Source organism: Atractosteus spatula, chromosome 17 (genome assembly GCF_055471065.1).
Source record: "Atractosteus spatula isolate fAtrSpa1 chromosome 17, fAtrSpa1.hap1, whole genome shotgun sequence".
In the NCBI taxonomy this organism is placed as follows: Eukaryota; Metazoa; Chordata; class Actinopteri; order Semionotiformes; family Lepisosteidae; genus Atractosteus; species Atractosteus spatula.
This window is the reverse complement of record NC_142722.1, coordinates 15513867-15536130: the sequence shown is the minus strand read 5'-3', so window position 1 is coordinate 15536130 and position 22264 is coordinate 15513867. Positions and strand designations below refer to the sequence as shown.

Below are 22264 nucleotides of genomic sequence, written 5' to 3'. Positions count from 1 at the left end.
AATTTAACAAAGAACTCCGGAAAAATCTGACCTGACATTTTTAATGAGATGCCACTCTCTTAAAGATACCTCATCTCAGTCACCATCTGAGGCATATAGCAAGCTCACATAATAGCTAAGCAGTCCTAGTGCTGCACAGGTCCAAAAAATTACCAGACACCTGCTCCTTCAAAAAACACTTAAAAGGCAAACCTGAATCCCAGCCATTGCATATAAAGTACCTGTTTCCAGACCTCCTCAAACCTTTTAAAATGCTGAAAACCTCTAAATAAGGGCTAAATAAGCAAACAGATCAATAAAAAACTCAATTATGAAACAAAAGCTCCACTGGAACAAAGGGCACAGGGTGTCCCCACCAGCAGCACCAGCACCCAGCGAGTTAAGCAATTTGATTAGCCTGCTGATAGGCACAGGGGTGCTGGGATTTATTTCCAGTCATTCTTTTCCTTTACCGGCCTTGTCCATCTGCTTTATACTGATACTGGGGATACCGAGTTCAACTGCTGGGGTGATATCTGTGGGGAGTTTGAATGGGTTTCCCCCTTTAATCCACAGACATACTGGTAGGTAAACTGGCTTCTGGGAAAGATGGCCCTGGCGCGAGTGTGTGCGCGTTTGTCTGTGTGCACCCTGCTGATTAACCAAGGCAATACTTGAAAATATTCTTCACTTTTACACGTTAATCCTTAAGCATTAACGCTAGAGGCTGCATTTTATGGAGAAGCCGAAGTACCTAGAATAGTGAGGAAAATGCAACTTCAGCAAAGGTGCTAATAAGCTAGTGGCAGCAAATCAGTCGGGAACACAAGTCTACGAAGCCCCAGGATTTGAGCAACAATCTCTTAGGCTTTGAAAAGAAATCACCGCACTGATCTTATCAGGCAGTCACAGTTTGTGCTTCCTGGCACAGGAGCTTGGCAGCGATCCATTCTCCTATTGTGCTTAACTACTGCGGTTGCATTAGAGGGAGGTTAGAGAGTGCAGAAGGCTCCACAGAATGCCCTAACTCCCTTGCAAAGGTTTAAGAGAAGTCTCTGTTAGTCTGTCTTTCTGTGCTTCCTGGCTGGTCAATTGCTTGCAAGGTCTTGAAACAGTAACATACAAATACATTTCCCCTTTCTGACCTGTTACAGCACCTTGATACAGTCTTAATTATGGCATATCGACAATTATACCAGATCAATCTGGAAATAATTTAATCCCCACATGACACATTGGTCTGGGGGCTTATTAAGACGAAGGTTAGGGATAAGGCTTACACCTATCCCAACTATCGTATCTGACCCTGCTATGTTTTTAACCAATGACAACAAATGTAAATTACGTAAGTTATACTGGTAATAGGCTTTTGTTATTGCTGTTGTACATGTGTTCAATGCACCCCAGAAAAAAAAAACAAACTAATGCTGTGGTCAGGGTGAAGGAAAAGTCCCCAACATCTTTAACAGCCCATCAATAAAAAGTAGTAAGAAACCTGGGAAAAGAAAAACAACAAGATGGCACTGCAAGATGGATCTCTAACCTCAAGGCTGTCATCCCAGAGCATACATCACATGGTCACTCCAGAAAGTATTGAGCTTTGAGGTACAGGGCTTGAAGGTACTCAGTTCTGTACATTAGAGAAAATCCCACAAGAATTGGCAATAACAAAGGGGAAGAAAAGGACAAGTTACAGCCATTGATCTTGGGGTTAAAAGAACAATCAAGATCTGGGCAGTCGGAAGACGTACAGGGACACGGAATTCACAACATGCTGATCAAAAGCATTTGTAAGCCAAGGCTTGTACAACCACCTAAAAAAATACCTTAAAAAGCCTGTAAAAACTACTGGTATTTTAATCCAGCACCTCATCTAAAGTTCATAAAGCCTAGTTGGAACTGCTCTCTTCAAAACAACACTCTCCTCCTGTAGCTGAAAGGGTTCTGTTATATAACCTAATGGTTTAAGAACAGTAATTTCTGTTATGAATCAAACTACTTTTCAACAGGAGAGTGATGTATTGGTTTGGACTGAATACTCTTACCTTTGACTTTATGCTGTGGAATATCAGATAAACATTACATTGAAGACAGAAGAAAAGCTCAAATTCATTACACTAAAAACACAAAATAAGGAAATAGATAAATATGTGCATTTACACTTGCTCCACGGCACTAAAATGAATACTGAAGCTAACGTATGCATGCAAGACAATGAATATTTACTAAGCATCACAAGAAACATCACTATGCGTGTTTTTCATGTCATGTTTTTAGTACCAGTTTGATTAATCTTTCATTCATAACCGACTACGACACACTCGAGCGATTTCATTGCATGAGTCAAGCAAAACAAAGAAAGGAACCAATCATCAAGCTCATCAAGAGAGCATCATGATTTTGTGCAGACCATACTGATGGACCTTAGCGCATGCTGTGAGCACATGGTAATTGTTGGGTAAAACACAATCGATGGAGAAGCAGCAGTATGATAGTCTGGGCAAGGGTGCTAAACAGTAGAAAATGGCACATTTAGCAACTGATGGCAATCTGACTCAATGCCCTTACACTGACCAAGTCCCAGGACCTCATCTGCTACCCTTTGTGTGGACTTGTCCTGCTGGAATGTTGTCAAGACAGAATATAAAAGCCTCATTCTTCATGCAACAGTGACTTTCTGGCAAGATGAGAATCTCAGAACAAAAGCCTAGGATTCCCTACACAGGGCTCTAGTAGAGGAATGGGCCAGAATCACACAGGACAGCACCGGCAACCTGGTGAAAGCAGGAGGGAGACGCAGTACAGCTTGCGTTGTTTTCCCCCAATGGTGGCCACATTCACAGTTAGTCTGCGTCTTTAACATTAGTCATTGACAAGGAGGGCGACTACTAATCATGAATTTACCCGTCATATTTGGTCAAGTAAATGGTAATGCACCTGCTTCCAAACTTAGGAATTTTGTGGATTTGTTGCAGTTTGAAGTGATAACAGTTCCAGTATATTATCTCATCTTGGTTCAAAATGTTGGAATCCTAGTGGAGAGGGAAGCATGAGTGTCCAGTTCTGCTGCAGCTACTAACAATGCTGGAGATTTGTTTAGCTGCATTCATCTCTTCCTGTTGTTTGTATTTCTTGAAAAATATGCCTCATTCTAAAATCTCAAGACACTGAAGGAAATAAACATTGAAACTTCTGGACATTATATTATGAATTTAATGACTACTACAGTATTTAAATATGGTCAAAGAAATAAGCAAAGAGCAGCTGTTATGTCATTTTTTTAATAAAAAATGTTTACAGAAGTTGTTTATGAAACAAAGAAACGACTCCCGAAAATTCTCATAAAAGACCATGTCAAGAAGCTTTGGCTTAGAGTGTACATTAATACCATCCAAGAACATAAGATTCTCCAGACCTCTCTGCAACTACCACACCCTCTCTAATTCGAATAAAACCTCAGCAGGTTAAGAACCTGTCTGATAAAGATTCTGGCCATTTCTCAGCTCTGTCTTCAGGACGAAGACATTTTCATAAGATGGTGAGAGACTAGTGGAAATAGTTTTAGGTCAAAATACAATACAAATCACAAGACGCATCATTCCAAAAATTCTAGATGTCACTTGTTGAAAACCCATCATAAACCTTTTGGCTGACAATATACAGACGTGGAAACACAGAATACAAATACAGTACATATCCAAAGCTTGGAGAAAATCACTGAGATTAAAAGAGGTACTGTAGTATATGAATATTTTGGTTTCCTTTTATATGAATAAATATTCAGTTTATAGTTCAGTACCCTATAGTATTAAAGTCACATCCTGGTGAACTATTTAAGCTAAGTATATCCAGCTCCAGAACTCAAGATTTATGTAACCCACTGCCGTTTCCTCTTTTACGTCTAAACAACTGAAGCATTAAAGCAAAGTAGAAAATCTGCTGGATTATGCATCTCACTGGCCATCGCTGTTGTAGGGTGGTCCAAAGTGGATCTACAGCTGCAATATGCTGAAAACCTTAAATTAAAAACATTAAGTGTTCTCTACAGTATACCCTACACACCATGTGCAAGGTGAAGGCAAAGTGGTCCAAGTGGCTGAGGGAATACTTGTTTTACTATAAGCTACTCTCTGGCTACCATACTTTTAAGTACTTTGGATTTGTAAATTTGAGGTTCTATTGAAACGGATTTTGCAGAAATGCTTTTGCAAAAATTAATGCATGCGGCGAGGCAGCCGCACAAATCTCACTAAGGTAAATATAAACCATGTCAAATGCCATACGCTCAGCTAAAAGCAAATTAAACGCCTTGATTGGTTGACAAGTGCATGACTGCATTGAATAAAGGTGTAAAAAGTATTCTGAAGTACAGAAATTACTCAATACTGCTGCTGACTCTTTAATCTTGTGCTCAGCCCCAATTTCCGCATCTGATAGCGTCTCACCAGAAGCCACATCATCATTGTGGTTCTATCTTGCCGTCATCAAAAGACCAACAATGAATTACAAAATCCTTGCATGTCCCTGGGAGTAAAGAAAGACTGCTCCAATTCAGAACTCGCAAGCCAATCGCCCAAATCAGTCACTGCAGTGTCACCTTTCATACAGGGCAATACCTCCAAAAAGTAGGCTTTAAAAACTAGATCATATTTAGTGTTGGAAAGTATATCTGTTGTACCAAAATTCAGCATACTCCTAGAACAATAGCAATACTTTTTGAAAAAGATGCATAATGATTTGAGACAAGAATGTTAATTTATGCCTATGGAACGCAGAAAAACAGAATTGAAGCACACTATGCCAGTGTCACCACCTACAAGAGAAGTTGGCAAACATTCACTGTAGTGCTTCCGACAATTGTTTTTTGAAGTTAGAATAAGTTTCTTATTCCACACTGACTGCATTTTTAAGGTATCTTAGCATAATGACAGGACTATTATAACATTAAACATATGGCTAGCAGCCATATCACCCTGCAACTCACAACTGGCAACCCACTGAAGCTAAGCATGTGTGAGTCTGGTCAGTACCTAGATGAGAGACCTCCAGGGAAAAACTGAGGTTGCTGCTGGAAGAGGTGTTAGTGGGGCCAGCAGGGGGCACTCACCCTGCGGTCCAGGTGGGTCCTAATGCCCCAGTATAGTGACGGGGACACTATACTGTAAACAAGTGCCGTCCTTCGGATGAGACGTAAAACCGAGGTCCTGACTCTCTGTGGTCATTAAAAATCCCAGGGCGTTTCTCGAAAAGAGTAGGGGTGTAACCCTGGCATCCTGGCCAAATTTCCCATTGGCCCTTACCAATCATGGCCTCATAATTATCCCCATCTATGAACTGGCTTCATTACTCTGCTCTCCTCCCCACTAATAGCTGATGTGTGGTGAGTGTTCTGGCGCACTATGGCTGCTGTCGCATCATCCAGGTGGATGCTGCACACTGGTGCTGGTGGAGGGGAGTCCCCATTACCTGTAAAGCGCTTTGAGTGGAGTGTCCAGAAAAGCGCTACATACTTGTAAGCAATTATTATTATTATTATTAAACTAAAACTCCATCTGAAAGATGTCCTTCAAATATTAAGGCAGTGGTTCCTTTTTCTTTTGGGTTGTGACTATATTTACAACTCTACTTCAATCGCCTGCCATGTACAGTAAAAGGAAGCCAATGTCATGCATTTGACCCAGAGTCACTTGCCCACCCCTCCGATACGAGTGTACATGAAGCGGGGTCTGAACTTCTGAACTTGAAGGCAAAGACAAGACAAGAAAATGACGATTGACTGGCAGGAGGTTCCCTCTCTCCCTGTAACAGGAGGGCCTTGGCTAAGCCTGTTTGGCACACAGTAAGTGGACTGTCAGCAGGGATATCCTTGCGGCGCTTAAAATGGTCCATATTCAGACAAAGAATACCCCGAGATTGAATACAACTGTGGGTGGCACTTTATGATTGTGGTCTATGAATAACTGCCCTGAAAAGGATTCAAAGCTTTTTTTCCATCAAGGTATTGAGGTGAGATTCACACCCCAGTAGCGGAAATCACTTCTTTCCTGCCAGTATTTGTCAATAAGGCTCACGGTTGAACTGTTTGCTGTCATCTACAGTCACAAGGGCTCACACGGGGCTCACCCAGCGCTGTTACAGATTGCAAGTATGCCTTCAAACACCATCACCATTCAAACATTACAGCCCAGTCACACAAACGCAATGCCCTGCTTTTAAGTCACAAACTCAGCAACATGCAAGTGGTTGTGAGTTTCTAATTCTGACCCCTAAAACAGCAATCGTTTCCAAAACCAAGCACATATAACCTGAACTGTTACTCTTCCCTATTTTACCAAACCTTATGTAAGCTGTGTCCCAGTAAGCTGTCCTCAATATACAGTATGCCCGAATACTGCTAGTATGAGTCCCTAACTGGCCTGAGGTCACCAGCGGCACCGCTGAGCCTGGTGGGATGTGATCTGGAGCAGGTGAAGTGTGATCAGCTACTTGTCCTGCCCCCGACCCTCACAGGCTGCTTGGAGAAGCGATGTGCTTGGCTCCACTCCCGCAAGTGCTATTACCTTGCTTGATTTATTCTCTTGCTGCTGCCCTGTGGAAATGTTTACAATATTAATATACTGTACGTAATGAGCTCATTTGCAAGATGGCTTGCAGGTCAGCTCAAACACCAGGCTGTGGATGCTGAAAGGAGGTGGTCCTTGGCCTGCCTGGAACACGTGGAAGCCCCTGGATTTCAGGGCTGTGTGTCTTCACGAGTGCTGCCTGTCGCCTTAATCTAAAGCATCGCTGCAGTCTTCTCACATGGGAGAGCGTGACCCTTTTACTCCTCTCCTGGGATCTACTGGGAATTCCACAAAACTATTTTAAAGAGTGTGTCCTGCTCTCCCAAAAACTAGGCTCCTTCACGTGAAATCAAAGGCAACTATTATTTTTTTTAAAGAGCCTGAAAGGAGCTAGAGCAAGCATTTCAACCTTTCGATGTACAGATATGGCCTATAACAGTATTTCCCAAGTGTGATCTTGGAGTGTCCCTTTATCGCTTAGTTCTCATTCCAACTGGGCTGTTTTTCAAATAAACGTACTGAATATTACTTGAGCCATTCTGATTAATTGGTTTCACCACTTATACAGTAGGACAGAATAAAAATGAGCATGACCAGGGTACCAGTTGCTAGGCTACAGACTCATTTAAGGTTATTGTTTAGGGTAAATGACAAGGTGGAATTTAACTAACGAGTCTCTGGGAATGGTTTTTAGAGGAGAGTTTGACAGTGTCATTCCCACCTGCTTCAGAACATCATTAATAGAAAACCAACATTTCTGAAACTATGACCTAAGAGTGCAGAAAATCGTAAACATCATACAATTGGCTAAATTAAGGGTTCCATCATTTTAATATGCTGTGTCACAGCTCTTCCACGCAGGTTGGTTTAAATCATCACCTGCTTTGAAGCGGGAAATTTGTTAAATTTGTTGGATTAAGTGAATAATTAATTCAAATATTGTGCAAGAGTTCATGTAGGATGAAAAGAAAAATGTTATGTATCGTAGTTAAACTCTTTAGGTGCCTCAGTTAGTGTTAATTTAATAAGCATTCATCATGAAAAGCATTGGGAACTGCAGTAAAACATTAACGGACAAAGTGTTTAGAAAGACAGCATAAAGCCTGTAAACCACAGTAGTGGATTTCTTGAATGTAAAAGTGACTAGAGGAGGTGACTAGTGGTTTTCAGCAGTGTTATGAGAGAAACGTGACTCCAGGAAACTAAGGATGTTTATGTGTACAGAAAATGGAATTCTTTTACAAGTGGTTGCTATCGGAGCAAATTTGTACTGTTCATATTTAGATGTAATAGTTGTATAAATGGGAACGTGTCCAAGAGGACAGGCGTTAATCAGTTTTGATTCAAACGGATGGATGTTAATTTTTCTTGCAAAGTGAATCCTTGATCCTGCACACAGCATGGCCCGGCCTAACTAACATTGCTTTGGGGAAAGATGTCTTTACCAATCTGACACTGACATTTTTTTAAATATCATGGCAGGTGTTTTGACTCCTCTCCAGGTCTTGTCAGGTTGTCAGTCTTGGCTGAAGAATGGTATGGAGCTCTGACCTTGCTCTCGGGAGAAAGCATTGAAAACAAAACGGCAGAGCAAACCAGTGCTTACAGTGATGTTCATACTGTCGGCAGGATTCACACACCCTGGTTTGTCCCAGTTTCCTGATAAAGCAGAGATAGCTGGAGCTAACGCCCACCCCAGGAGAAGGCACTGCATCCATATTTAATGTATGAAAAAGAGTTCATTTGCAGGCGGTGTTTTTTCAATGCTAGACAACCTTTGTGGTTTCTTTGGGCATCAGTTCTCATTTTTCATATATTTTACTGTTTTTGCCCTTGTGTTCATCAGGAAATTCTTGTATTAACAAACATGAGTTTTAGGTGTTGCTAAATGTGGTCCTGCATTCATCTGCTCAGTTGTGAATATCTCTTAATGCTAGCATTGCTACAATTCCCGGTTTGAAATCCTCATTTTTTTTATTGGATTATATCTATAGCGGCATCTTATGACATTGCCCTCTTATAGCTTTCCTCATGATTCCCCCCCCCACAATTGGATGGCTTCAATATTGAATCAAATTAATTATTGCCCTTACTATCAAATCTTTATGTGCATTTGAAAGAGAGGTTTGAATGTTTTCAACAGGTTCAATTCCGTCACCTGACTGACAGGCCTTGCCCCTGCTGCGGTGCCATTCCCTTGAGTCCAGTAACAGGGTGGAGGCTGCCCGGTGCAGTAAAGTTGCATTGCTGCTCAACTTGCCCCCCTCCCTGCCCAAGTGGAGCAGGAGGAAGTCCTGCTGAGCTTCTCTGCAGGGTGGAAGCGGAGAGACGAGACAGTGGGGCCTGTGCCAGGAAAGATGCTTTCCTGCCCTGATTCTGTGCAGGGAAGACCCTGGGTAGGTGAGGCAGGACGTGCGGGATGAGGGGGGGCTCCTCTTGCTCCCTGGTCTCCATGATGATTTCTGCACAGTTTTTACTGACACATTGGCAGGCGAGTTTCTCACAAATGAAAACAGACATGTGCCATGTGCTCTCCCAAAGCCCTGCTCTTTCTGGGTCAGTTCACCTGTATCCTGACTATATAAGCCACTGTTGAACAGTCCTGGTCCTGGAACTGAGCCAGTAGTTTTTAGATATGGTTTCATCTGAGGTCTTAATGAGTTAAATCACTGCTGTGATTTTCAGGATTCAAACAAGTCAGAATTCTGGCTGATTTCAGGCGGCAGATACACAGGTCTGAGGCACTGAAGGTGCTTTAAGGAGACCTTCAGTATCAGCAAACTGAAAGGGTTATAAAGATTGATCTCAGAGCAACTACATGGACCCATATACTTTGATACTGTAATACTTCCATCACATCTTAAAAAATTATATAGTCTCAATTAAGCCTTGCTTTTTGTGGCAATCTCTATATGTCAGGGTGTAAATGTCTCACTCTATTTGATAGTACAGGTTGAAAAGCTAACTAGATTGGACAAGCTCTTACTTGAACCAAAGAATAACACTGTGACAACACAATCTGGTAAACAAACAATGGCTTTAATTACTTTAAAAGACCTATCCCAATAGAATTATTGCTGCAATTCAAGCAAAACCTCCTTCCACAAAATTAATATCTCAGGGGTGTAGATACTTGTTCAACCCCTTTTTCTACATTTTCATTTGTAATTACTTTCCAGAATGTTCAAGTATATGTCACCTGGAGGTCATGTTACAATGTGTAAATAAAGGTAAAATTCAGATTTTATGCATTTTGATTTCAGACTGTTGGGCCGTAAAATCATCACCCTTTCCAAAGCTTGTAGATATTCAATAGGCAATGTTTGTCTGTTTGGCACATTGTGGTTTTTAATGCTCACTGACAGTCCTTGTAGCACAGTGATGACCTTGTGGAAATGATTCATCTTTTACAAATGACGGTCACTTCGTCAGAAACACCACCTTTTCATATCTCCTCTCCTCAGTTAAATCAAAGTTTCACAATTTTGATTCTTCATGTAAGTACCTCAGCACCAGCCATGGCCAAAAACATACTTCTAGGAATTTACTGCAAATATTAGATTGTTACTCTATAATGTATTCCAGCTAGCAATCAAGAGACAGACATAGTACTGAAATAAAACTTCTGGAAAACACTGCTGAACGTTGAACGACATCCCACCCAGGAGATGTCTTGTGCTCTGTGTTCCCTCAACACTGCAGAAACCAGGATTATCTGCTGTGGCTCTGGAATGGACTTTCCTTTTAGGGGAGACTGAACACGTCACACTACTTCCACAGTGAGGCCAGGCTGAAAACACTATACAGAACCATCATCGATGGTAAACAATCCAAGTTCCAAGCTGTCACCCCCTTCACTGCTTTGCACACTATGAATCCAGAAAGGGAAAAACGAACATAAATACTGACAACAGGTTTTCTTGATATCAAACTGAAAAAAATTCAGACAAAAATGAGGTCTCTCACACTGAATGTTTACCGTACACCAATGACTACAGATTTGCATTTAATTCAAATGCAAACCAAGAAAAGTTAAAACATTCAAGATTTTTTTTAAAGACATCCTTAGTCATGTCAAAGTGCTCCAGAAAAGTTATTTGCCTTGTCATGACCACTGCAGTTAACATGTGAAGTAGTGCTTTTCCATCATCTAAAACCACAAAATGCCACACCCTCAAATTCTGCTCAGAAGCGCCATCACCCCAGCACCTTTCCCCCTCTACTAAACCAAGAGTTATGAACTTTTTGAGCATGTTCTCTAGTTCGAAGGTTTAAACCAAAGGTATTTCTATACAGACATGCCTTCCTGTGTCAAAGGTTATGCCATAGGAACCTTAAAGAAATATAGAGATGATTCACAGGAATTATTAACTTAGGAAGCTGAATTTCCATTCGAGCCAAAAAGTATGATCATACGACACTGTTCTTGAGTCCTATAGGTCTATCATGAAGTCATATCTAAATCACTTACATGTTGCTCAGGGATAGGCCTTACTTCTATAGCTTTAAAAATGGTAAACCTCCTTCATATACAAAATGTACCAGTAAGGATAATGCCATGAATATCACATAGGAAATAGCTCAAAACAACTTAAATCACAATAAATAAATTTGCTGATGTCTGTATGAAACATGTGAAAAGTGCAAGTTGCTAACAAAAAGCTCAATATGTTATTCTCATTGACACAGCATGTAATTGGGCACACTAAGTTTCTCTCCTGCGTTAAGGTGATACCTCCAGCCAAGTTAGAAATCTATACAACAGTATAGTTTCTTCTTACCAACTGTCAGATACTGTGCAGGCTTCATTTTACTTTGCCTCCAAAAGGTTTCTATAAACCAAACCTGAATGGGGGCCGGCAGAGAATTTGATAACGTAGTGCAATGTTATACATTCCAGCCCCTTTCTACTGCTCAGGTCTTGAAATCTTGAAGACTGTAGACAGTGGGTGGCAAAAATACGCTGGACCTTGACTTTCCGGATACTCAGATCCCAGATGGATGCAAACCCAGTCCCTGGTGAGCCTCTGTCCAGCATTTCTTATGGCGCAGAAGGCTTTCATTTCATTTTGACCACTGCACACAGCAAGCGATTTGTTCAGTTACATAATTTAATTTGAACTGAAAATATAGATATCCTTTAACTCTCAGGGACCACAGTAGGTCACTCCTACCTTTATTGAGGCACTTAACTCACTAAACTGACTAACACTCATGTGCTCGAAGTCTTACAAATAGATGATTTAAAGACCATCGGAAAGATGTGCTGGACTGCGCTCTCAAGAACAAGGGCCGTATAAGTGTCTGTTTCAGACAGTACTGATGCTGCAACAGCGGTGACCCACAGATTTGTTTTTCAAAACCTTGTTTCTAATATTAGTATAATTTAGAATTATTGCAGACTTTGACTATGTTCGTTAATTATGCATCCTTACTGACAGATGTTTGAAGAGTCGTTCAGCCAAATAAGGCTGTATTTTCCATGCTCTCAAGATGACAAATAAGAAATCAGGGTATTACTGAAGAAAGTTTATTGAGTTTTAGGCCATGCTAGTCATGTTTACCAAATTCCTCACTGTAAACTGCAGATCTGTGAAGTTAACTCTTAAAATGTCCCTTCTGGAGAGTTGCTGACACTTATTCTAGAAGCTGTAAGGCTAAATGATGTGTTAAATATAAAGGATTTTTTTTTTTAAGTACAGTACTTCTCCAATTTTCTATTATAATTTCCCCTTTCGGAACTATAGTTTATGTTTTGCTACCTGCATTTAATGTCCTTTACTCCTTAACGTCTACATTTAATGACACCTACCAAGTGATTTCCTAACCTCTTTTGAGGCATCATCTGTAAACATAGCTAGTTTACCATCTAAACCAGAAACTAGATCCATCCATTTTCTAACGGCTTCATCCAATTCAGGGGCGCATAGAAACGCAAAGCCTATTCAGGCAACCAGAGGGAGAGAGGCAGGATACACCCTGGATGGGACGCCAGTCCATCACAGGGCAGACACAGACACACACACACACTCCCACACCAGGGCCTATTTTCTCCATTAGCTAATTCACCAAAAACTGTCTTGGGACTGTGGATGGAAACAGGAGAACCGGGAGAAAGCAATGCTGACCACTGTGCCACTGTACGAAATACAGAATCTAGACCATTGACACAGATCAGGAAGAAGAGTCCCTCCCACAGGCCCTAGTGGCAGTACATATAGCCAAGACTGCTTCATCCACTGAACTTTAAACTCTGTATTTAGCAGATTAAAAACAATCTTTTCTATCACCTGTACATCTCCACAAATTAAAGATCACGATCACTTCATGCCAAGGAGGAGAAAGAACGGTTAACACGGATTACCCATAGGTGATCCCACATTTTCTCTCTCTCTCTCTCCAAACCGAAACACAAGATGGAAATCTTCCCTTAACCATCTTGCAAAATCACACACTTAAAAGAAAAAGCCAATTCGCTTGGCAAACGCGTTGTAACATTATAAGAACTGTTTCACTGCAGATAAAAAAAAAAACAAATTCTCGCATAAGCACAATTAAAAAAAACAACCTACTCGTGTGGTGTAAGGCGCCTAACCACATTCCGCCGCAGCGTGATAGAGCTGGGAGGAGAGGCGCACTTCATGCTGAAATAAACGCCCGAGGGCAAGCGACCCTTCTGCAACACCTTGCTCCTCTCCGATCAAAGGGCACTGATCACTCACCCAGCTCTTCGGAAAGAGCACACTGGCGGATGGGTACTGTTACCAACACGATTAGAGGTTTCTTCCCATTAAATTAACCAAGAACGGACTGCACTGGGACCTTCTAAATCTTACACTCGGTATTAAATTATTAAGCAGCTATTACTTACAAAATTACTAAGCATTTTTGGAGACTGCCGTATAACATCGGATGCATTTACCTATAGGAAAGTAACCTCGTATCGCAAGGCAGTCAAACCCTGTGGACGTCCCATACGGCAATCTTGCTCTCCAAGTGTTTATAATCCCAAATCAGCTTCTGAGGCTACAGTGTCACCCAGCAGCAAGGAGTAAGACAGCAAGCGAACATCACTTCCTAGGACAAGCATATCTTGCCCAACTCTCCCTCGCTGTACAATAAGTTCCCGTCAACTTTGTCGGCAAAGGTGCAGCGACCCACCTCGGCATTGTGGTTTGCGGCGGGCTCTTAAACTTTCAGGCAGGCTATCGATATTGCCGCAGGATTTCTCAGACTCAGACCGGCCCCGTTTGCCGGACAGTAGGAGCCGGCGCACGTCTGAACTTCAGACACCGGTACTAGCACGGAATCGCCAGCACACACACACTCCGAATCACTGTCACTCCGAATAGACCAGGCCCGATAGACCGGCAATTACACCCAAGCCACATCCTGACCATTGATAGAGCGCAGAAATGCCACGGGTAACACGCAGAAAATACTGGAACCAGATCATGCATATATAGGATACCGAGCTGTTATGTTCTACCTTTCACAAAGTTAACGGGGAAAAAAAATCCCCGTTCAAAAACCCATGAAAAAGAGTAAAACATTTGGACTCACTATTCCTTAATCAGCACCATCTTCTCTTCACCAGCTGCGGCTGCGCGGGTGCTGACGTCACCCCGCTTTATCAACAACAGCGTTATTCCGCCCCCAGCTTCCGTTGATTGGCTACTCTGGGGCAGGCTAGGGCGGAAACGCGCCTGTGAAGGGGGAGGGAAGGAACAAGCGGGGATTCTAATTGATTGAGGAATGTGTCGATCAACCCCCCCCTCCCCGCCGAGCAAAAATCATGAGGTCTTGCGCCACTTTGGGGAGGTGCAAAGATCGTATGAAATAGGCGCCATTTTGGCTCTGTGTATAAGCGCAAAGTCCTTTAGTAAGCGTGTTAGTATTCGATCCAAAATGGTGCCCGCATAACTGCAGTGTCAATTTTCCAGAAATGACAGTAGGCATCACAGGAAGGAACATCTCCCACTTACTGAGCGTATAGTGTAAACTGGAGGGGCGGCCTTCATTGCGTTTTATGAAGATTTTACTGAGAAAAACGATGTGCTCTAGTGGTTTTGCTTATCTCGTTCTTGGTTTCAAAGTAAACGGTAATTGAAAAATGGCATTTTGTTTGGGGCAAAGAAGGTTAAGAGTTAATGGAGATTAATCAACTAATAGAAGCCTGTTACTCTGAGAAACAGTATTCATCACTTGATACATTCATAGGTATCAAGTGGTATAGTGTCAGTCATGTACAGTATATGCCTGAAATTTTATACCGCTGATCAGTGGTGTAACAGGTGTTCCTTCAGTTTAATTTCTCTATATAGTCCCTGAGGGAGAGTCAGATTTCCTCATTTAAACTAGATAGACATAATGTGAGTGTTTTATGTTTAAGAAAATGTAAAGTGACAGTTTAAATTCCTGTTACTTCTACAAGGCATAACATAATTAAGCATTAGTGCAAACAGGTTGTGTGGAACTCAAAGAGCAATAAAGTACCTAGAGAAATCCATTGGGTATATATAAAAAATGAATAACAATCTGACACAGGCTTCTGACAATGAACACACTCCTAGTGTTACAGCTTCAAATAAACTAGTACAGTTCAGAAAGCTACACTTCACAAAAGAATCCAGATACTAAACCTTCAGTTGAACCATGAAGGACATCCCACACAGAAGTGATTTTAAAGTGAATACTCTACGCATACAGGTAACGAAATGGAGTACAGTAAATGCAAGCACATGTAAAAAGAGATATTAGCAAGGCCGAGAAAGAGAAAAGATTATGCAACGCAGGCTTACATAAATGATCATCGTTTTACAACACAGTGATCTTAGGGATAATAACTCAAGTAGAAAAAGAGATCTTATAATGATATAAAAGGCCCTTTAAATTGAGATTTCTTTTTAATGGTAAAATTTAAGTCAAACCCTGCATCTTTTAATCTGTATGTCACTTCATGTAACAAAATGTGTCAAATATCGTTTATGTCCTATTTTCTAAACATAGCAGGTTGATCTTTAAGGGTTTGTGTAAAAGATATTGTGTTGAACTCTACTAAATCCAGTTGAGACAATTAACAGTGAGCTCATCTTGAAAATTATATGTGCACAGCTTCCTGTTTGTATAAAACATACTGTTGTGTTTTCACTGCGTTTCATTATGTTATATATATATTCCTTCAAACAAAACAACTTTCATTCTCTGTATTTTGTTTGCAGTCTGGTTATAATGTCATTTCACATTGCGAAACACCTTCATGTTGTGAAGGAGTCCTGTGGCATCTACTGATTTGTAACTGTGTGATGTTATGTTTGTCTGTTACCACAGCAAAAGGGTAACACTGTTGCAATGTTGCTAAAGCATTTGCTAGTGATATAACAGTGTGGTTGTAAGAATGTCATAAAACTGTATTATGTTATTTAACCGTATATCTTGGAGTCTACAAATCTGGTACATTACATTATTTATTTGTTACAATAGAGTTGCAGTATTGGCACAATGCTAATTAGATAAGATAAGATCACTTTATTGGCCATATACAATTTCTTGTATTAGGAATTTGTCTTTTCACATGCCCCAGCTTGCTCTCCATGAGACACACAGACAGGGAGAGAAGCTTGGGGTCAGACGCAGGGTCAGCCATTTATACAGCGCCCCTGGAGCAGTTGGGGTTAAGGGCCTTGCTCAGGGGCCCAATGGAGTAGGATTCCTCTGCCGGCCGCGGGATATGAACCGGCAGCCTTCCAGCCACAGGCGCAGATCCTTAGCTACCGTACAGAGCCACCGCACAATTCTCTCATTGAATCAGAAGTGACAACAGAATAAACACGAGAAATTAATCAAGGCGCTGATTTAAATGTACATTTTATGCATATATGTCACAAATGTTTTTTTCTGTATTTTCATACTGTAGATCAACTTCCCAACTGCAATTGAAGTTCATTCATGCTTCATTTTCATGGTGCTTGTTCCACATACAACTCATTTTCTGTGGCTGACAAAAGTCCTAAACTTTTCATTGAAAAGAGGTCAATTACTAAATAATACCACCTGAATTCAACATACCTTACAGATAAGGAGCAAGTAATAGGTTTATTCCATGCTGAAAAGAGAAGAAAGCATGGAATAAACCTATTACTTGTTCCCTTGCAGCTTACGCATGCTGACACAGCTACCCACCTGAACTACCTCACAGATACATACATCATTAAATCCTGTAGCTGCAGCTCCTATTGGCATGTTAGTGTGCACTAAGCATTTACTTTGATTTGAGTTTTCAAGGTTAGCACAACAATACACGTTTCATGCAAGACAAATGACAATTGAAATAAATGGCATCAATCCGGGGGAGGTCATTGATTAATGTGTGCAAGGGCCAATTAACATTGACAGCTAAAACCAGGTAGCTGAAATAAATATATTTGATATTTAAGAAAAAATAGGTTTGAGTGCCTTTAAACTTATGTTTAACTTATGATATATAAAATACTATATATTGTGCCTGAAGTCTTTAACCTTTATGTTGTGATCATGTATCCAAAAGTCATGCAAAAGCTTTTGTCAACCCAAAATAACAGGATGATGTGCAGTATAGAACAAGAAGAAACAGATAGAGAATGACAAAATGGTCCAGTGACAGATGGAATGACCAAAGGGGGACCCGATGATATCTGAGAGGAGTTCCCTGAAACACAAAAAAAATAAAAATGTCCAATGTGGCTCGAAGAATGACAACAAGAATGTCTACACTCTGCTACAGTGCCATCAAAACCTGTGAGGGGAATCAGCGTTAGTACTGAAAATTCTGGGGAATATTTGCACTTCATGACAAATATAGGAAAAATATGAGGCTGTGGTCTGACGTATACCTGAGAACATGCACAGTGCAATGGGAGTCCACTCGGGACCTTGAGTCTTTTCAGCTAGCAGGTTCTCAAAGAGGATAGAGCCCAAGAGGGCTCTAGGTCATCAGGTTAACAACAGGTGTCTACGCAGGTAACCTACCTCAGTCAGTGCAGGAGAAAGACACCAGCTGCCCTGTGCTATCACCGAGCACGTTGGTGCTGCAGACGAGTCAGAGCACAGGGCTGCTGAGACAACCTGCTCGCACGAAGAAGGGCAAGGGGAGAAGGGCTGTCAGGATGGCTGCCCGGAGGGAGAGCCGCTTCTCTCGCACGTGCTCACTAGGCCATGGCTAAGTGATGGTTCTGTGTCAAGTTTAATCGCCTGGCTGGAAGCTGCCCTCTGAAGGAAAAGGCAGTGCTTTCCGAATGGCTCAGCATCAGCAGCAGTGAGCTGACAGTGACTGAGCCCCTCCCGCCGCACCAGCACGGAGGAGGTGAGTGCGAGAACAACATTCTGGCAGGCCCAGGAGAAGCAATGAGAAGAGTAAGCAATACTGAACTGACTTTTTAAACAATTTAAAAAAATAGAACAGCAACAACCAGAAAACCTCCAGACAGAACTCTCTCTGTTATTTTGTTATGTTATTTTTAAGTGGGTCATACATCACTACAGTTCACAAAACAGAGGAAATTAAACTAACACATGTGACACCACAGGAAGCATGTCAATAAAAAATATAGTGTTTAGATTGGCCAAAGAAGTCAGCTTTATGCTCTAATGAAATGAACCAATCTTACTGTGAGATACTGGAATATAATTTTGGAAACCACCCATCATCAGAAAGATGCTTATTCTCCCGAAGCATCTCGGAGGCACAGGATTACACCCTGCTCACATGGACAACTTGGAGACACCCATTTACCCAGCTAACATGTGGGAGGTGGGAGGAAATGGAGGCTTCTGGAGAAAAAACAAACAGAACATGCAAACTCCACAGGGAAAAGAAGAAGAGTCAAGAATAACACCCAAGAGCTGTGATGCAGCAGTACTAACTGCCACACAACTAGTTTGGCAGCTTTTACAGTAAAATAAGACTGAGCCAAAAAACAAGGTAAATGATGATTAAGGACATACCTTGTCTAGAATTAAAATGTGATGAGTTCCACTCAGATCTAAAGTTCCCATACTACTCCAAAAATTTGTTTTATCATGACATTAGCACCTAGATATTAGTACAAATTTCTAATATACTGTAGTAATGCTGTGTCTTTTGTCCTGTGAGAATCCTCTCTAACTGTACATTTTTATCTTAATAGCTTTATTGTATTCATATTTCATTCCAAAAAATAGAATAAATAGAAAGAATAGTTTCTAATCACATGAAGCTGCAGTATATACAATTTTCAAGTGCCCAGGAGGGAAAGAGATTTGTGTTTTACACAAATAAGACGCACCACCACGCTCCCGAGCCAGGTCACAAGAGCTTGCCTGCACAGCCTCACTTTTCCTGTGTTGTAAAAGCGCTATGAGCCGAGATGAAAAATAACAACTCCCTAATCTCAAATGGGGTGAGTAAAAAGTTAGGAATACCAAAGATTACTTAAACAAAAAAACATCACAAAACACTTTCCTTGTTCTCCTCTCCTATTTCTCATGAGCCACTAGACGCCCAAGTACCCAAGACCTGCTGTCCTAGAGTAGCCTATGAGATCCCTACGTGCAGATGTGAATGTCAGCAGTGCTGATTTGGATGCGAATAGGAAAGTGGTCCAATCTCCAAGGTGGGACATGTGTGTCAGTCGCCAGTAAAATTAACTCAGGAATATTTCTGGTATGGCATCATGCCTGTAGAAGAAAAATACTAAATAATTTCTATGAACCATTCCAGCAAAAAACAAACATCCAAACAGGTACTGTATATACTGTCCCACATCTAGCCTCTGATAAACCTCTGATAACTATTTACAAATTAAGGAAATGTAATAGATTGATTTTAAACTATAATTATTTCACAAACACTTGTTCTTCCCAAGTGAAGATTTTTGGTAAAGTGAGTAAAAGCGACAGAGCTCAGTGTTCTGGTGAAGGGAAAGCATCAGGGAGTGCACTAACTCTCCTGCAAGGCACAGTGGAGCTCGCAGAGGGTCAGCTAGAGCCTGGCTCTGACAGGTGGGTAAAGTTTATAAATATCCAAAGCCACCGCATTTTGACCACATAAACAAGGTCACATAAAAGTAATACATCATTATTAAGGGAGTTTTCATATTCAAAGGTATGACATCTTTCCCCCCTTTAAAACCAACATAAATGGACACGTGTAAGAGAGCAAACTGGGTTTTATTTAAACCATTTTACTGATAAATGACTGAGAGAGACGTATGTCTTTTTCTTGAATGACAGTCCAAGTGTTTGCAAAAATTGTGTGCTAAAAAGTCATACATGGTACTTAACATTTAATAGCAAGAGAATCCATGCTTTAATATAGACACTCAAATCACAAAGAAATCAGGCCAAATGCCTTTTGCCATTTCAATAAAAATATGAAATCCTTTTTTTTACATGTTACAGTTTTGTTTGCTTTTTATAATATAAAAACGTTTAATACTGATTGGGAAACACTGAATTTAATTTACAAAACAATAATAAAATAAAATAAAACAGTACAGTCATAGCTGGGTCATCTTGGCTAACACAAACAGCTAATGATCTATGTTTCTGAGGAAATACTGCTTGGTGTTCAAAATCTCCCTAAAGCACATCAGGTCTTCTTGGTCATTGTCTTAGTTTTCTTCCACACTTAGGAAATTGCTAAAAGTTCAGTGAACTGTCTGCAAGAAACTTCAGACTCCCTTGTTTCAGGGCTAGTCTTGCTCTGAAAAAATAATGACCAGTTTCACACATTTAAGCAGCCTTTCAGCTCATTATCTTCTGGTTTAAAACTTGCAACTGTTCCAAAGCAATAGTGAATAACAAAATGAAGCAGAGATCATTCAAAAGGTCTCAGCATTTAGAAGATGGAAAGAACCTCCCTGGGGAGAGGAACTTATAGCCGTTCCCAGAGGGCAGTCTGATGGGGCGCCCACCTGGACTGCTGCTAGTGGAGGCAGAGGGAGATGGGGCCACCCTGTTTGTTTCGGGCCGTTTGTGCCCGTTGGGGGGGTTCCTGGCCTGCAGCTCCACCTGCTGCACGCCCAGCTCCTTGAGTTCGAGGTTGTCCACCCCTTTCTCCACCTTGCCGTGGCGTGGCGAGAGGTTGAGCAGGCTGAGGACATCCCTCTTGGTGGTGCCAATGTTCCCCCGCAGAGCTCTCACCGGCCCCGGGGGGTGCGGAGACGTGTTAGTCCAGAATGTCTTGAGGTTGTGGATGGCTTGGACTTTCTCATCGATGGCGGCCAGCTTCAGCCTGTCCAGGTCTGGGGCATCAGCCGGGCTGGAGCGGGCTGAGCCGGTGGAGGAGTACGAAAGGGCAGGCGAGGGGTTGCTCCCAGCTGGAGACTGGTGACCTGAGCTTGGGGACATGTTGCTGGGTGACCTGGATATGTGACCACTGTATGGGGAGCTGGGGTACTTCAGCTTGAACTGGGCCAGGGAGCCATGGGTGTCAAGAGTGGGTGAGGGGTGGGCACTCTGCTGGTCTTTGAGAGAGGTCTCAGAGGTGGCCGGGCTGTTGTATCCTGAGCTGACCTTTTGCAGGGAGGAGGTCCGGGAAGGAGGCTTAGGCCTCACTGTCATGGGGGATGACTGGCTCTTGAGGCTAGCGCTGTGTGGGCGACTGAACGCGCTGGTCTCGGAAGATCTGAAGGCAGAGCCACCAGTGGGGGTAGAGGCCCCTCCGGCAGGTTCACTGGCAGAACTAGCTTGGCTGCCACTCCTCTGCAAGCACTCCACTGCAATAAGGTGACTCTGGGTCTCCTCCAGGATCTTCTGGGCGAGTTCTTGTGGGTCCAGTTTGGTGGTCTTTTCCTCCTGGGACTTCACGGTGCTATCTGTTTCTGTGCTGGACTGATCTGACTCGCCTGTGTCTGAGCTAGTGACCTTGCTCACCTTCTGGAAGGGGGAATTTGGGCTGGGGATAAGGGTCATTTTGATGGGAGAAGTGGGAGTACTAATGCTGCCCCGAGAAGACACTGACGCCCCGTAGCAGGCCTCCGAATTTCGCACCCCGCCTCTCATGGGCTTGTGGCCTGGTGGGAGGGGCAATGAGTCTGAGTTCCCGGCCAGTGGCTCACTGCTGATGATGGAGAACCCCTCGTACTCCTCGTCGTCTTTCCCAGCAGACACCCCACCATGCGGGGAGGACCGGCTGCGGGGCACGGAGGATTTGTGAGGGTAGAGGCCCCGGTGGCGCTCCAGGTCCTGCCGGGCCCTGTGGCTCATGTAGTCAGATGTGCTCTCAGACTTGGAGACAAAGCTCATGGAGGATGCGATGGAGCTCAGGCTGTACACGGAGATGGCATCGGAGGCCAGGCTGTCTGGACAGGGGGGGGAGAAGGGTGGGTTAGGGTAACCCAGGGGCAGTGGGTTAGAGACAGACTGGGCCGAGGCCAGGGACTCCAGGGAAGACGAGCTGTCCAGACTAAGGCGCTTCGGCAGCTCTGTGGAATCTGGGAGAGAGAGAGAAGAGATTGAAACCCTTAAGCAAAACAGGATATGGTTCTTTCATTGGCAGGGTTATGGAATGTCTTGAGGTTATATAAATTTGCTCCATCAAAATAAAAATGTGTGTTGTCCCTTCTTTTATGTGTACGCATGGACATGTATTAAACAATCACTAAATAAAAGTGAACGTACAACTGATTTCTTTCAAAAATTGAATAACAACTAAGGACAGAATTGTGTGTTTGGGTAGGCCAGAAGGTTGGGATTCAGGTAAT

General features: G+C 42.3%; 2 protein-coding genes across 2 annotated transcripts in view; both read right to left on the bottom strand.

Annotated features, from left to right (window-relative positions):
• The window catches only part of pitpnb (phosphatidylinositol transfer protein, beta), a 76788-nt gene extending 62636 nt beyond the window's left edge, over positions 1–14152 (bottom strand). Inside the window, exon 1 of the mRNA XM_088936164.1 lies at positions 14106–14152. Coding sequence (XP_088792290.1) covers positions 14106–14125 — 20 coding nt within the window. The 5' untranslated portion in view covers positions 14126–14152. The remainder of the gene's footprint in view (positions 1–14105) is intronic.
• Positions 14153–19710: 5558 nt separating this feature from the next.
• The window catches only part of ttc28 (tetratricopeptide repeat domain 28), a 164120-nt gene continuing 161566 nt past the window's right edge, over positions 19711–22264 (bottom strand). Inside the window, exon 21 of the mRNA XM_088935464.1 lies at positions 19711–21994. Coding sequence (XP_088791590.1) covers positions 20391–21994 — 1604 coding nt within the window. The 3' untranslated portion in view covers positions 19711–20390. The remainder of the gene's footprint in view (positions 21995–22264) is intronic.